Source organism: Polistes dominula, unplaced genomic scaffold (genome assembly GCF_049000335.1).
Source record: "Polistes dominula isolate Pdom_NZ unplaced genomic scaffold, Pdom_raw_medaka contig_82, whole genome shotgun sequence".
In the NCBI taxonomy this organism is placed as follows: domain Eukaryota; kingdom Metazoa; phylum Arthropoda; class Insecta; order Hymenoptera; family Vespidae; genus Polistes; species Polistes dominula.
In genome coordinates, this window is record NW_028301046.1 from 785,716 (window position 1) to 802,665 (window position 16,950).

Sequence of the window (16,950 nt, forward strand, 5' to 3'; positions counted from 1 at the left end):
AAAATTAATCAATTTATTGTTCATTTTTAATGTGAAAATTTCTTTAGAATCGGGGTGTGAGTTGAAAATCGTCAAACGAAAGGAACGTGAAACGGAAGAAACCGTGAAACCGATGAAACCAAAATAATTAATTAATTAATAAAATTCAATTTTATAATTTAATTCTATATTATTTAATTAATTAATTAATAAAATTCTAAATATAAAAATTTAGTATCACAATATGTTTGTCCACTAATAATTTCGAAATTACTTCAACTTATTTTCATGAAATTTATTTGATTTCACGCGTGTATTTTTCCAACTTAGCACATAGCACAATGTTTTATTACTAATTGAAAGATTTTTATTTAGAGAGATTATCTAGGTTCTGTAAGGTTCTTTCAATAGATGGCACTGTATTACAATTCAATTGTTTCGATATATTCACGTCTATCTCGAAGCTTGGTTTTCTTTGAAAATAAATAAATGTTGTTGGTTTAATGAAAGAAATCACGTATCAATTTAATAGAAAATAATAGCAGCTAATTTGTGATCATTGGTTAATCGTCGTTCCTCCCATTGGTCCAATAACGTCCACTTCTTCTCTCATTACTCAGTTAAATCTAATCCTTTTATTCAGTTTGCACAAGGAAATAAAAGGGAGTACGTTAAGTCGACCATGACGTTTCTTTAAAACACAACAAGAGAGTAGAGTTTTAAGTGGCCACCATACTCGACAGACCCACGACGACCCACTCTAACAATAAGAGTGCCACTTGGACGATGCGAACGACCTACATACCCAGTGAATCAAAAGTCAATGAGCACTGTATTCTAAACCGGTAGATAGAACTCTCATTTTCCTAATGGGATAAAAATCAAATTCATAAAGTACATAAGCAATAACTAACGATTACTATCATCCCATCATGCATATATTATGTGCCTAATTTTCCATTTATATATACAGACACGTCTCACCTTCCTATAACGGGAAAATCTACATAATTAATAATGAACGATTATTATAAATCATACATGTGTGTTACGTACTAAATTTCTTATTTATATGCATGTCTATTTTTCGTTTCGTTTCTTTTTATTTTTCTATTTGATTAGCATACCTCTACAAGTATAACATATCATTATTTAATTAATGAATAATAAAATTATAAATTGAAATTATTATTGTTATTGTTAATAATGATGTGGTTATTATTGTCGAAAAGGTGTTATTTGTTGCTCAATATTTCGAAATTGAATAATAGAATTATTATTTATTATAAGTTCTGTGTTCCATTTAAGAGAATATCTCGATAATATTTTTCTTATATCTATTAGGAAAATCGAAATAGAAAAAAATAAAGTATCGATAATTTTTTATAACAACACACACAAACACACACATTTATCGTGTCAGAGTTGTCATCTTTTTGTTTTTCTTCTTGCGTTTCACAATGTGAAGACATTTCTGGACTGTGTGCTTCCTTATTTCAACACTACTCTAAAGTTAATAGAGCGTCAACGGAGAAACCAAACGTTCGTCATGGTTAAATGCTCGTCAACTATAACGTGGAACTCTCCGCACGCTGACAAAGTTCTCTCTAATTGTAAGAGGAAAGGTTCTCAAAGAAGAAAAAAGGGCAAGGGCAATTGACTTCTCTTGTCGAGAGGAAAGAAACGAGTCTCTTCCCCTCTACCCCAAATAAAACAGAAAGAGAAATAAAGAACATACACACACACACAGAGAAAGAGAGAGAGAGAGACAGAGAGAAAAAATGTAGCTTCGTTGAATTTGATCTTCGTGTTATCGCTTGTCATTTCTCCTAGAAGTTCAACTTGAATTATCAACGAAAAATGAAACGTTTATGCATTTTAATATCCTCCCAACTGTGTTTATGTGAAACGTGACCACTCTTGAAATACGCTCTTTCATTTTACGATGATAAAGATATTCTCTCTTTAAAGTTTTTTTTCTTTTTCACTTGATACGTAATTTCTAAAAATATTTTTTGTTTTTTTTTGAAGTTAAAACTTCTTTAGAATCAGGGTGATTTGAAAATTGTCAAACGAAAGAAACCGTGTGAAACTGATGAAACAAAAATAATTAATAAAATTCAATATATAATTTAATTCTATATATTTAATTTTATATTATTTAATTCTATATATTAATTAATTAATTAATTAATTAAATTCTATATATATATATATAAATTCAGTGTGTCACAATATGTTTGTCCACTAATAATTTCGAAATAATTCTAACTTAGCATATTTTCTTTTGTAAAAATGAAGAAGACAATTTTTGTTTCAAAATTAAACCTAGACCTTTCAAGTTAGCATAAATAGTTGAATTTGATAAATTTAAACTTTTAACGATTTCACGTGTTGTTATTTGCCACTTTGCATCAATTCATGCATTTATTGTGTCAGGAAAAAATGAAATTACTTTTCGAACAATTCAATATATTATTGTCAGATCTGTTCACCATTAGTTGGATTGCTTAAATGTTTCATATTTTTAACTGAAAATTGCTTGGTTTAGAGTAATTTTTTTTATAGAAGAACCGAAAAAGGTTTCGCAAGTAGAACCAAAAACTCGGCTATTTTCCTACTGACAGAAAAAAAAAAAAGAGAAAAAAAAGAACTTAAATATGAAGAAGAAGTAGAAGAAGTAGAAGAAGAAGAAGAAGAGGACAATTTTAATGTTTACACACGTGCTACCTACAAAACGCCTATTTATATCCACCAACTTAGTTTCTAAGCATACTTATATTCCTTCCTTGCTAAATATCATTCGCAAAGTAAGCACCATGAGGCCATTATCTTCGTTTTCTTTGAAATATCTACCATCACACTTGTATTGAATTCTATTGGTGATATTTGTAAAAAAAAAAAAAAAAAAAAAAAGACAAAAGTATTTATCATAAAATAATATCAAATGATAAAAATGCGAATTTTGGATGCTTACTTTTTCACTCGAGATATTATTTCTTATCAGTAAAATACGAATTACCTACCTTTTTTATTGACAAAAAATTACGTCATCATTGGTATAAATTTGAAACGTTTTTTTTTTTTATACGATCGCGATAAAAAAAAAAACGATATCTGTTTACCTTTTCTATTCCATTTTTTTTCTTCTTTTTCTTTCGAGAAGATAAGGTGGTGGTTATATTCCCTTCTTGCAATGGAAACACTGCAGATAGAAAACAATGAAATGATTATTTTATTCCTATGGGATAAAAATTCTCCATGTAATTCTACGTGAGATTATTTTTCCTAAAAGTAAACTTGATAAATAATATACATGCGGCGGTTATATTGATAAATCTAATAATTTTTGTTCGAACGATTATTTATAATACGATGATTCATATCGAATTATCACATTTAACGTAAATATTCTTTTTTCAAATTCTTTTATTTATTTTTTTTTTTTTTTACATAGAAGGAATAATATACATAAACCAAAGAGCAAAAATATTTTTCAAGGGAGAAGATAAGGATTGAGTAAAACAGAGAAGAAGAACATTATTTTATTTTCTTTCTCGTATAATACGTACACACATCTGAAAGTAATCAAAAAGATCATCTGATGTTTTCACTATGGTCTCATTCATTTTGTTATATACGTTGTAGAAAAAAATCACGTCTGTAAAATCAAAACCAAAATTATGGTCAACGTTTCTCATTAGAATTTTTCATTTAACAAAAAAAAAAAACATTTGAAAAAGGAAATAATTCTCCAATTACTACTATAATTCTTGAAAACAAAGGAATGTGATTTAACAAGAAGGTTTCGTTTTAAAATGTACCACCTGCATCGTACAATCGTACAATCAATCGGTCACGAAGATATTTGTATGACGCACAGCACGTTGACTATCAATGAAGATATAAATAATAATGATTATTGTATGTATCAATGCAACGATTCAAACGAAGAGGAATGATAAGAGAATTGTCAATAGAGAATCTCTGAATCAGAATACGATAACAACATTTCCATGAATATTTTCCCTTTTTTATTATTTGTCTCATCGATATATGTGAACTCATCATTCCCCACCACTCCGTCTGTCATTAGTTTAAATAATTTCATTTTGATGAAGTATCTCGAATAGAAAATAAATAATTAAAAAAAGAAACAAGAAGAAGAAGAAGAAGGAGTCTTGGACGTAAGAGGAAAGTTGACACCATTCGCATCGAGGAGATCGTTTCATAGCGAATCTTGCGAATGGACGACTCGCTTTTATGCACGTCTAACGTTGACACATTTTTTTGCGGTGTCGAATAGACTTACCACACGACTGATATACCATATACGTGTTTGCATGTACGTAATATCACCTATACTTAATATATATATATATACATACGTCGTTGATATATGGTATAATACATAGATAGATATACATATATATAATCCTATATGGATTTATTGTTTATCTAAACACGTATCTTTGATGACGAGTAGCAACAGGACGATAATAATGGCGGGCCTTGCATTCGCCATCGTTGAAGTGTCGTATTTCCGGCGAGTTCGACAGAAAAACTCATAAGACAGCTTTACCAGTTCCTACGACTCTGGACAGGTTTGGCGTTTGCACGTGCAATTTCTACCTGCGTTTCTACGTGACCGTAGAAAGAGAAAGAGAGACAGACAGACAGACCAATAGAAAGAAAAGAAAAAGAAAGAGAGTTCACCGTAAATACAATATCCTATATTCACAATATAACACATACTTACACATAAGATTATAGTAGATCCTACCTCTCCAAAGGGTTTAATTTGAAATGAGGGTAAACTTAGGGTGTTAGTTAGTATATGTATATGTGTACAGATGGTATCTTTGTTTCTTGAAAAATATTTAAACGGGAAAGCATAGAATTTAAAATGCGCGCACCAGAAGAAAAGCGAAGCTAATTCAGGTCTGAAACTCATTTCGCATCGTCATCGTGTTCGTTCGAAAGCCAACGCATCTTGAAGTTCTTTTCGGGACAGCATTGCCGTTCATACATACATACATATACATACATACATAGATAGATAGCATGTATATGCCATATGTCGACCGTATGAGAAAACTGGTCGACGGTAAGACGTCTGCGGATTCCGTGGCCTCCTTTAAGCTGCTGTTTCTGCTTCCCTTTCCCTTCGTTCCGGAACACCAAACTATCCTCACGTACAATTTATATACTTTTATATATATATATATATATATATACATGTAAGTATATACGTACCCGTTCCCAACGCGAATCATCTTTACCCCACCAATTCGGGCCAATTAACTCCCACCCTCGAAGATCAAGAGAGGATTGGATCGACATCGACGATCGTGTAATCGTCTGATGTGAGTCAAAAAATTGGGTACTTGGTATCGTTTAAAACATAGTTTAGATCATTTCAATAAATTTCATAGATAATCATGACAGAGAAGAGTACAATTGATAAATTATCTAAATTTCAAGATGAAAATAATCCACATTTATCAATGAAATAAGCAGCAACGTTTGCAAACTCGAATCTCACTCAAAAAAGTAGGTGACAACGACAAGGCTCTCTACGAAGCTCGAATAATTTAACAGGCACAGTATTTTTGTCGAACGAATAAAATCATTTTATCGGAGAAAGATCTAAAGGACAGGAGCACGCTCTCTCTCTCTCTCTCTCTCTCTTGTAATAAAAACCAGAATCCAACACGACACGACACGATTCGACTCAACTCAACTTGTTCAGTTTATTCGTGGAGAATGCATTTCCCGTAAAGGCAATTCCGAACGCTTTCCAATCAAATCCGGTGTACCTGACGAGTACTAACCAGCAGGGTTATATCCTCGAGAAAGATTTTTCCTTATCTCAACGAGCTTTTATCATCTTGCATTACGATGCGTTATCATTTCATGTTCCCCAGCTAATACAAATGATAAGGATTATTTGAAATAATCAAGATGACCAAAGAGAGAAAATAAAAAACAAACCTAGAGATCGTTGACATTTCTTCCTGGACGAATCGTTATCGAGTCAAAGAAGAAGAAGAAGAAGAAGAAATAAATAAATAAATAATAAAAAAAAGACAGAGAAAGATCCCTTTCGTGCGATAGGCAAGAAGAGAGCACCGAGCCCATTTTTCAAGTCCGTGGCCCTTCGGCCCCGCTCGGGTCCGTAGAAACGAGCCCACTCTGATGGTATATAACACCGGGTAGGGATAAAGAAAGCAATGGTGGGGGCAGGGCCGCTGAGTTCTGCTCAGTGCCCGATGCACCGTCGATCGGTGTGTGTCTGTTGTAATCTTTTCTGTTCATTTTTTTTTCCTTATTCTGTCTTCTTGCATCACGCGATTCTTTTTTTGTTGTTGTTCTCTTTCTGAGAGGTAAAAACAGTCTCCGATTAAATACGGATAAGTAAATCTGTAAAAAGGAGAGAAAGAAGTGAAGAACTTTGTTAATTATAGTTTCTTTTTTTTTTTCAATCATCCTAATTCTCATACGAAGAGACTCTCTCACCAATCGAAAGGATGATTTTGTTTTGCGTTAGATTAGATATTCATAGATAGAAAGAAAGGTGTTTGAGAATGCGTTTGCATTCACTTGGAACTATCGCGGAGACGTTCGGTGGATCGCGAGGCTGTTGTTACGCGTGCAACAAGTGGTACTCGTTGTCGATGACGACAGGGCAATGCAACGACCGACCATGGACCTTTTAAAAATAGTCATTGTCCTGTGAACATTTGTCTAAATAGTGAATAGTGTGGGTTTTACAAGGACGATAAATAAATAGACAATAATATAGAACACACATATATATATATCTATATAAAACTGTTGAAAAGTATCTTTCTCTTTGGGAAAAAAAAGTGGCTCGAGGTCGTGCCTTGAGCACGAATCTTCGAATTCTTCTCTTGGCTCGTGGCACGCGATGCGAGAGGCGATCCTCAGCCTCGTGTAACGTCGTCTGTGATCGTGTCGACTACAACTACTGGGTTGTGTTACTATCATTATAATAACCCACTCTATTTTTCCATATTTAAAAAAAAGGATAACAATCTAAACCTCGAGAACAATTCGTGTCACTCGGTAACATCTCGACAACACAACAACAACAAAAAAAGAAAAACATTCCATCTTTAGCGATGATATTAACGTTGAGATTGCATTCCCATCAAAAATTATTTAATATTATCCTTGAGTGGTTATCTACATCATCATCGGCCAGGTCAGTTGTTTGACCAAGAATCAACAAGTGATCACAAAACACCGTGCTTTACGCGGAAAGAAACAATAGGAACAATAAAGAAAACGTATTAAGCGTGAAAAGTAAAAGTGTAAAGAACCTGTAAATATTTCAGGCCCCTGTGCGTCATCCTTACTTGAAAGGAGTGGGGGAGTGTAGGGGAGGGGGGAACAACAAAGGTCCTCTCTCAGGGTCGTTGAAAATAATGTGTCTTCATTTTTCGAAAAAGAACTTGAGAATCGAGAGCGCATATAGTAGTCGACCATGATGAAGTTCAAATCGCTGTTTCGCAGAGGACAGCAAAGCCAGCAGCAGCAGCAGCAACAACAGCAGCAGCAGCAGCAACAGCAGCAGCAGCAGCAGCAATCAACGCAGGGCACACAACAACAACAACAACCACAACAGCAACAGGTCCCCCTGCGTCAGGCCCCGAGCGCCTCCTCGCTTGAAACAAAAACTGAGAATTTATCGACAGAAAACTGGAGTTCAATCGGTAAAGAAGTTCCCAAAAGCAACGCGAAGAACCAGCAACAGCATCACAAAGGACCCGCTAAGGGGTCCAGGATGCAGGAGCTGGAACGGGAGATCGAGGTCTTACGAAAGGATCGTGCCCGGCTTGAGGCTGAATTAACAGAAGCATCTAATGACGCTCAATCTCTACGCGAGCTCATAATTGAACTCGACTCTCTCAAGGTAAAAGAAATTTCTCTTATATCTCATATTTAAAAGATTATTCATTTGAAAGTAATTAATGATCTAGGTTTGAAGATTCAATTGGAATAAAATTAGGATATTTTTTAAAGTCTCCTGACCATAGATATATGATGATCACGTGGATCACGAAATTTCCTCACGTGGTCTTCGTTTCTCCTTCCTTTTATTTTCCTTCCTCGTACTCCCCTCCCCTTGCATAACGTCGCCGACCTTACAAGGAAAACATACAAGGTGTACCCAGATATATACGTATACCTGATCGTTAAAGATCACGAGTTGAATGTATAAGATTAAAATGTTGTTACATCATTACAAATGATAGGATCGATCTGCATATTAATAATCAATGAAAAATGCGAAATAAATACGTTATAAAAAACGTTATTATTATCCGTAAATATAAGTCACATAAATTTGAGAATTTTGTAGAATACTTAATTATAGAATGGACCAAAGTTTCAAATATCCAAGATATTTCTGTATGACACGGTGATGTGTCAAAATATAATTGGAATATGACCAGAACGAACTAATCTTGTAAAAGTAACCCTGACGCAACCCTGACGCAGCCCCTGGCGCTTAAATATTTATTATTGAAATTCCTGAAGCATGAGTCTCAAAAAATGACTCTTTTCAAAAGTAGGTCTTGGTCTATAAAAGTTTCTGAAGACTCTGTCTTATTGGGTCATTACAAAAATCAATAAATTATATCATAAGATTGAAAATGATTTTATTAGGGTGACTCTAACGTTTAACATATTCAAATATTGTTCATTTTACATATTTAACCATCTCCCACCCTAACTTTTTGAAATTTGGCCGGCATTTAAAAATAATGAATGAATGAAACTTCATTGCAAACAAAGTTACATTAAGTAGATTTAATTAACAATACAATTTTGAAATCAGTTGTTTAATGCAATACGATTAACCATTGAGGAATCTCTTAGAATTGCGTGTGTAAACTTTCGCACATTTTTATTCCCAACGGATACCACCACGATAGTTTTAACGGTCCGTTGAAATAACGGATAGTGAGAAAGTGGGCTTAATAGAAGACAAGCAAGCAGAGGGCGTAAAATGCGGGGATGTTTACGTAGTGAAAAAGTTTCTAAACGAGTATCACGGAGAACGATATGAAAAAACGTTGCTTTTCCGCACCGTCGGTAATATAAACAATCATTTTCAATTATACATTAACATGCTTTCCATCTTTCATTGATTATCTAATCGATCAACATTCAGGAAGAAGAAGATATATTATAATGCATGGAACCTAACCTGCAAGATTGACAGTTATCCTTACTATTATTATAAGAAATTAAATGAACATTCCTATTTATTTACTCTTCATTTGAATCCATTTTTATAATGATTTCCAATCAAAACATTACTATCAACAATCAGTATTTTGTTTGAATGTTATTAGTGATTTCCTTTTACTAATGGTTTCAATTAAATCCACAATGTTTTGTATAAATTCCAAATAAAGATGTACAAACTTATTACAAATTGTTACAATATTTAATAGAAATATTCATCTTTTGTTTAACATGAATATGTGTTGATTTACAGGAGCAGCATAGTCTGGAGTTAGATCGTCTTACAGAAGAGAATGAAGCTCTTCGCGCCCGTCTTAGGAATGTAGCTCATTCTCCGTTATCTGATTCAGAGAAGCAACAGTTGCTATTAGATGCATCAAGGCTTCATAATTCTGCACCAGCTTCGATTGCTATACCTCAAGATGATAGCTGTACGCCAAATGCAAATATATCACAAGATAATGCGCAATGCACGACTCCGGATTGGGATAAACATTCCTCTAGCTCTATATCAGAAGTTTCAGTGGCTTGTCTTCAAGACAGAATACTACAAATGGAAGAAACGCATTATTCAACTAATGAAGAGCTACAGGCAACTATTCAAGAATTGAGCGATTTACAGGTATGTTGTATAATCAGTCATTTTCAAAATGATATTTCATTGATGAAACAGTATATTAAACGTTCATTTGTTTATAGGCTCAATTGACCGAGTTACAAGCTGATAATGAAAGATTAACAGAAGAAAAGGGTGTTCTTTTGGAATCATTATGTCGACAAACAGAAAAACTTGAAGATTCAAGATCTAAAGTTGATACATTACAAGGACTTTTGTTAAGAGAAGAACAACCTCAAGAATCTTCTAAGGGTTATAACACAGAAAGGGAACAAAAATTAGTCGACTTGTTAAAAGTAAATATACATACATCATAATCAATGTATACAATCATAAAATTAATCATTTATCAATATGTTATCATTGTATTTTTTTTATATGTTAGAGTGCTCAAGAAGAACGAGAGGCTTTGCTTCAAAAACAAGAAGAATTAACATCAGAATTGAAAAATTTAAGAACAACTGCCGACGCGAATGCCACTGAAGCTGAGAGATTAAGAAAATGTGTCAATTTGCTTGAATCAACTATAGAAACAGTCAATATAGAACGTAAACAATTAGATGTAGAATTAGCAGAAGCACGTCAAGAGGGTGCAAACAGAAGCATAGAAATAAGCAGATTAGCTACCTTGTTGGATAATGCCAGAGCTAAGATAGAAGAATTAGAGCAATCAAGACAAGTAGAGAATAAAAGTGAAGCTGACGAATTATTAGATGCTGCTAGACGTGAAAAGGATACATTAGAAACACAAGCAGCAGCTTTGCAAGAACAACTAGCACGTTCACATTGTGATCATGATCGTCTTAGGGATCAATATTCTCAGCTTCAAGAAGAATACAAGGTATGATTTGATTTTAGTATTGTATAAATATTAGCTTTAATAAATAATACAATATGAATAATATTATATATCGTAAATATAAAATTTACAGGTTGCTCGAAATAATGCTAAATCAGCTATTGACGACTTGGAATATAGATTAAATCAATTAAAAGATGAACGACTTTCTGTTAGTACAGAATTACAATTAGTAAGAGACTCTTTAGCAGAATTACAAACACAATGTCAACGACATCTAGAAGATAAAAGAGAATTGAAGGCTGCTCTTAGTGAAGCACAAAGAAGAGAACGCGAGGCACAGACTCATCAGTACGAGTTGGAACGTGCTTTAGCTGAGGAACGTAAATTGAGACAAGAAGAAAGTGCTGAGTGGGAACAATTCCAGACGGATTTACTTATGACAGTTAGAGTTGCTAATGACTTCAAAACTGAGGCCCAAAGTGAATTAGAACGTGTGGTACTGGAAAACAAAACGCAAAGAGATAAATTAAGATCATTAGAGGCTCAACTAGATAAACTCAATAAAGGTAAGATTAGTACCTTTTAATTCTTCAACAAATATAAGTATTTCAATGTAAGATGTAAAATTATTCTCTCCTCAAATTGGATTTGGATATATATTCACTAAACGATAATTCTTACAAGGACAAAATTATTTTATTCCTTTACATAATCAGAAGTTATATAAATGATGTGTTATTAATTTATTGCTTCTTCTCTCTTTTTTTTTTCTTTTTTTTTTTTTTTTAATGTCTACACACTATTAGGCAATACCACAGTGTCCAACAATAAAATATTTGATACTACTAGCAGAAGTAAACGAAAACCGACTAGTATAATATTGAAACGTGGACGTACCATTACAAAACGTCCTTACGAGATAAGAAGACACATGCCACCTAATAATTTTGTTCAAAAAATCATCAAAGATAATTCATACAAGTTAATAAATAAACATATCGAACTTACTCCTATCGATACAACAACAAAGGATGAAAATATTACAAAGTTACGTAAAGATGAAACAGATTTAGGCAGTCCGTGTTCTGTCAAAGAAGTTATTAATGTTGACGAAAAATTAATGTCTGGTAAAGAGATTGAATTTTGTCCAGCTTCTCCCATCAAAACTAAAAGTCCTGATAGAAATACTGGACTAAGTGTACTCGAAAGTAAGAATGTAGATTCAACAAAGGAAGAAAATATTAATGAAAAATTATCTACTAAAAAACCTATAAATATACAGGAGAGAGAAGAACTATATTCGGAGATAAATAATAGTACGAATATGGATATAGAAAAGACTTTAGAAAATGAGAATAATCATCGTAAACTTTATATTCCTAGATCACTTAGCATGTATAAAAATATAACTTCTAAAAGCTCTCTATTAAATAGTATTAAAGGAATTCAAACTAATGATCAAAATTCATATGGCATTAATATTTCTAACAGTCAATTTTTCGTACCTAAAAATTATGTATATTCCGACATTGATACTTCAATGGATGATCTCAAATTTGAAGTTGATCCTGAGATGAGCAAATTATTGCAAAATAGTACTACAAAGAAAATACTTAACAATGAAACTGATTCAAATGCAATCTCAGAAATAATTTCTTGTGAAAAATCTTCTACGAAAGATTCATCGATGATATGTGAAGAAACTGTTACCAAAGATATTCTTACGTTGGATAATAAAGAAAACAACTCGTCGTATGAACTTACGAAAGAAAATAATTCAATGGAAGAAATTGTTAATTTGACTGATAAAAAGAAACGATTATTTTTAAAAAAATTTGAATCTAAACCTAGTAGCGAAATAGTTGATTCACTTTTGGATAATATACAATATAGACCAAAATTGAATCGGAACAATTATTTGCGACATAAGAATTTTTCTAATTCATTAGATAATCTTGATATCTATAAAATAACTCATAACAATGATGACAATATACAGACTCATAGAAGTTACGAATCTCTTCCAATAATTGATTACGAAGTGAAAAATAAAACAGAAAATAAAGTAGAAAATACCAAGGAAAATCAATCTAATTTAAACGATGAAAAACAAAATAATATTTCTACCAATGATAGCAGTGACAAATCTCCTGTTAAATCTGATTATCGTTCAACGTATGATACGAATAATACACATGCATCAATTTACAGACAAAGGAATATTGAAACAAAATTTCAAACAACTACGATTACCAGCAAGAATAAAGATAACAATTACAGTTCAAATAATATTTCAACTAAATTTCATTTAGAAAAAGATCAATTCAAAAATGTAGATTCTTTGAATTGTCGAAGAAAGAGTACAGGAAAATCAATGTATGAATTTAACAAATCGAAATCTTTTCAATATCCAAAACATAATTATTTAGAAAAACGTAATTCTTATCCATCTGCTGTATCATCTATGAAACATATTCCTATATCTTCTATTTGCAATACGACGATGCATTCAATGACACCATCATCATACACATCAAGTAGAAATTCATCTTATACTTTAAGAGACAACACTCATCAAACATCCGAACAATATTCTCCTACTAGAATGTTAAAGAAATCATTTAAAGATATATCCAAATACAACAATGATTTACAAAGTGACAGATATTTAGCTCTATGCGAAGCTAATCGTTTGAAACGTTTAAAATTTTTACGAATGAATTTACAAACGGATTACGATATAATAGAAGATAAAAAGATACAAGTTAGTAGTAACAGTCATGTTAGAAAAACATCATCAACAACAAACGGTGGCAATTATAGTACGAGTATTGTACCAGATGTATCACAAAATGATAGTAATTTTTCCTTGCTAAGCAAGGATCGAATGATAGGTCGTACATCATCCTTGAGAGACAAATTTGAGACTATCATTGAAGATGTGGAACTGAGAGCTGGTCGACGTTCACTAATAGGAAAAACTTGCGACCGTAAGTCGCTACTATAGTGTGGAACAATGATTGATTGCTTGTACTGCAAAACTCGACCCCATTGTTTGTCCTTCGTTTATTATAAGCTAGCCATGAATACAGAAAATTTCATATCTTTATTATATGCTAGCCCCAAATGTGTTTATAGGTTTTCAAATGACTACATACATGTTTAATCCTTCTTGATCCACTTATTGTTGTTAGCTTCTTGTGGTTTTTTTTCTTTTTTTAAACTTATTTGCTTTATGTTATTAAGTATTCCTTTAAAAATGAAATTCTTTTAGGTGTCTTTTGGGATTTATTATAATAATGTACATTCATTTATTTATTTCTTTCTCACTCACAAACAATTTTGTTTTCCTATTATTTGCGCTTTTATTTCATACATATTATTTGTTTTGCTTGTTGCTTTTTGTTTTTGTTGAATTAAAATTTGAAAATACGAAAAAAAAAAATGTTGTTATAATTGGGAAATATTTTTGAATAGATCGGGTCGATTTTTCAGCAAATCAAAAAGTTGTACAACAGCCACCACCACCACCATCATCAAGGCCAGCAAGTACACCAACAGAAACTACACAACAGTGTGTATTAACAAGTGTACGAAAGGCTAATATTTCGCGCCAAGATTCCAGATTATCTGTTAAATGTTTAATAGAAAGTATTGAAAATGCAACAAAACAAGCTAAAGCTGGTATGCTTTATTTGTTCTTTCATTATTACTCTATTATTCTAATATATACATTGTTTATTTTCATCTATTTTGTATATTAGGACCTGGGAGCCGCAGCAGTTCAACGTCATCTTTGAATTCCATTGGAACAAATGATATAATGACACTGAAATCTCCCTTAAGAGATCAACAACAGATAAACAATTTAATTTGTACATCAAATTCACCAAATAATAATAAAACACAGACGGCTATTAATAGGAAACCATTATCAGGTAATTTACCATATAACTTCAAGTATAATGGACACAAGTTGCTTTTTTAATTCATCAAACTGCTTCTATTATTTATATATATATATATATCTAATATTTATGCTTCTTTAGATCCTATTATTTTATTTATTTTTCAGTATTCATGCATTTAGATATTTAATATGTAGACAATTTTGTTTGTTTTTATTATTAATATATATATCAGTAAAATCAATTTCGAAGAGGTGAACCTTTAAGCTGTAAATTTTTAATTTCATTGAGTATTATTTGGCTTTATTTATATGTAATTTAAGCTACAAAGGGGATAATCTTTAATTTAAAAAAAAAATAAATAAATAAAAGGAAAAGAAGAAACACTCATAATCTCATTTTCTTCAGCGCTTAAAATATATCTCACATAATTGCATGTTTATCATTCACATTTTCTTTTTCATATAAATAAAGGTGATTTGATTTGATTTGATTGATTGATTGATTAATTGATTATTCATCATTTATATTTGTCATTTCCTGTCATTTTTTCTACTGGTAATTTTGAATGTAGAAAATATTGTTATCTCATCGGAATCATCATTATACACTGCATTCTATTAATTTCATCAACTTTTGACTGCTTATATATATATATATATACACAAACTACACATAAGATAAAAATAGCTTCACATTATATATGTAACAAATAAAGTTTGTATAAATTGACATTTATTCAAGCATATATATTATCTTCCAATTCCTTAAAACAGAAACAAAATCAGCAGTACCTGTGGTTTTAAGTCCTGGTGAACTTTTGGATTCTGCTGCACTAAATGTCAAGGCTATTGATTTTGTTCGTCGAAATAGTGTGGCAGATTTGTCAGAACGTAAAGATCCATTATGCGGTTTAATCAAGAATGGAGGTTCAAAGAGAAATGCATTACTTAAGTGGTGTCAAAACAAAACATTAGGCTATCGAAATATCGATATAACTAATTTTAGCAGCTCTTGGAATGATGGCTTAGCTCTTTGTGCTATTCTTCATTCTTATCTACCATATAAAGTACCGTATGATACTTTAACGCCTGCCGAAAAAAGAAAAAACTTTTCCATCGCATTCTCTGCAGCTGAAAGCGTTGGCATACCAACTACTTTGGTAAGTTGAAAAAAAAAAAAAAAGAAAAAAGAAATAAAAAATCCATCAGTTTTTTATAATCAATGAAATGATAAAAGGAGAAATGTATAAGAATATGAATAAATTAAGAATATTTATTGCTGACAATAATAATAATAATTATAAATCTTATTTCTCTTCACAGAACATAGGAGAAATGTGTCAACTGGAACGACCTGATTGGCAACAAGTCATGACATATGTGACTAGTATTTATAAACATTTTGAAACGTAATCGTGGTCATTATCAAAGATATCATCATCAAGCTGTATCATCATCTTTTTCCATCGAATCCTCTTACATTTATTTGAGTGATCAAGAACAACGGCATCTAGTCAACAACTAAATTCTGCAAGATACAATTTTATACGAATTTTTCATTATTGCTGGATTAGAGCACTGCCTAATTACACTGTATATATAGCTTTATGTGAAAGGATCTTATTAAATCATACAGAGAATTCGATGGAAGACTATACATACACACCAAATGGAATTGCTTTTTATCATGAGACTGAAAAACTTATTTACACATGTGTACGCATACATATACTATGTATAGTTAAAAACCAAGAAATATGGATATTTAAATCTAACGAAAGTATATAAAACAAATACCTTTTATATATAAATATATAAAAGGAAAAATTATATATATAATATATATATATATATATATAATTAAAAATGCAAACTTCACGACCTTCTATAATAAATATATAAACTGTGCTTTGCAGTGTCTTCTTGGCAGAACTATGTTATATGCATTGCAACACGTTATGCATTGCAAATGCGAAAATACATGTTTACATAGTAGAGTCTTACATATTTGCAAATAATAAATGTCAAGTATTTGCGTTCCTCATACTGTATTTTTGTACTTGGATTATTTTTCGAAATACTTTTGTAAATTTACGAACGATGTGTACAGAACTAAGCGCCTTAATTTAAGATATCTAATTTATTGCATTAGTCATGTTTAGTAGTCCACTATGAAACAAAGCAAGCAGCATATTATTAGAAGAGATTGTTTATGTTCTATTTTACTGAATGAGATAGGATTAAAAAAAGAAAAAGAAGAAATGATTAAAGGCTAAGTTCTCTGTGATATAGGAAGATAGCCTCGATACAGAGATACAGACGTTATCGTTATTGTTCTTATCATTAGCGCTAATATTAAAT

At 31.7% G+C, this 16,950-nt stretch overlaps 1 protein-coding gene across 6 annotated transcripts in view; it reads left to right on the forward strand.

Annotated features, from left to right (window-relative positions):
* Positions 1-16,851, forward strand: part of LOC107066293 (uncharacterized) — a 29,911-nt gene extending 13,060 nt beyond the window's left edge. For 4 of the 6 annotated variants that reach the window (XM_089175339.1, XM_089175338.1, XM_089175340.1 and 1 more), the window contains 10 exons: positions 7,519-7,918; positions 9,515-9,883; positions 9,961-10,173; positions 10,263-10,718; positions 10,810-11,245; positions 11,486-13,669; positions 14,157-14,363; positions 14,444-14,617; positions 15,364-15,749; positions 15,913-16,851. In XM_089175339.1, the coding sequence (XP_089031465.1) occupies positions 7,519-7,918; positions 9,515-9,883; positions 9,961-10,173; positions 10,263-10,718; positions 10,810-11,245; positions 11,486-13,669; positions 14,157-14,363; positions 14,444-14,617; positions 15,364-15,749; positions 15,913-16,002 (4,915 nt within the window). In that variant the 3' untranslated portion in view covers positions 16,003-16,851. Of the gene's footprint in view, positions 1-7,518; positions 7,919-8,966; positions 9,106-9,514; positions 9,884-9,960; positions 10,174-10,262; positions 10,719-10,809; positions 11,246-11,485; positions 13,670-14,156; positions 14,364-14,443; positions 14,618-15,363; positions 15,750-15,912 lie in introns of those variants that run through there. The other 2 variants (XM_015320774.2, XM_015320775.2) reach the window with 2 other exon arrangements.
* The last annotated feature ends 99 nt before the right edge of the window (positions 16,852-16,950 follow it).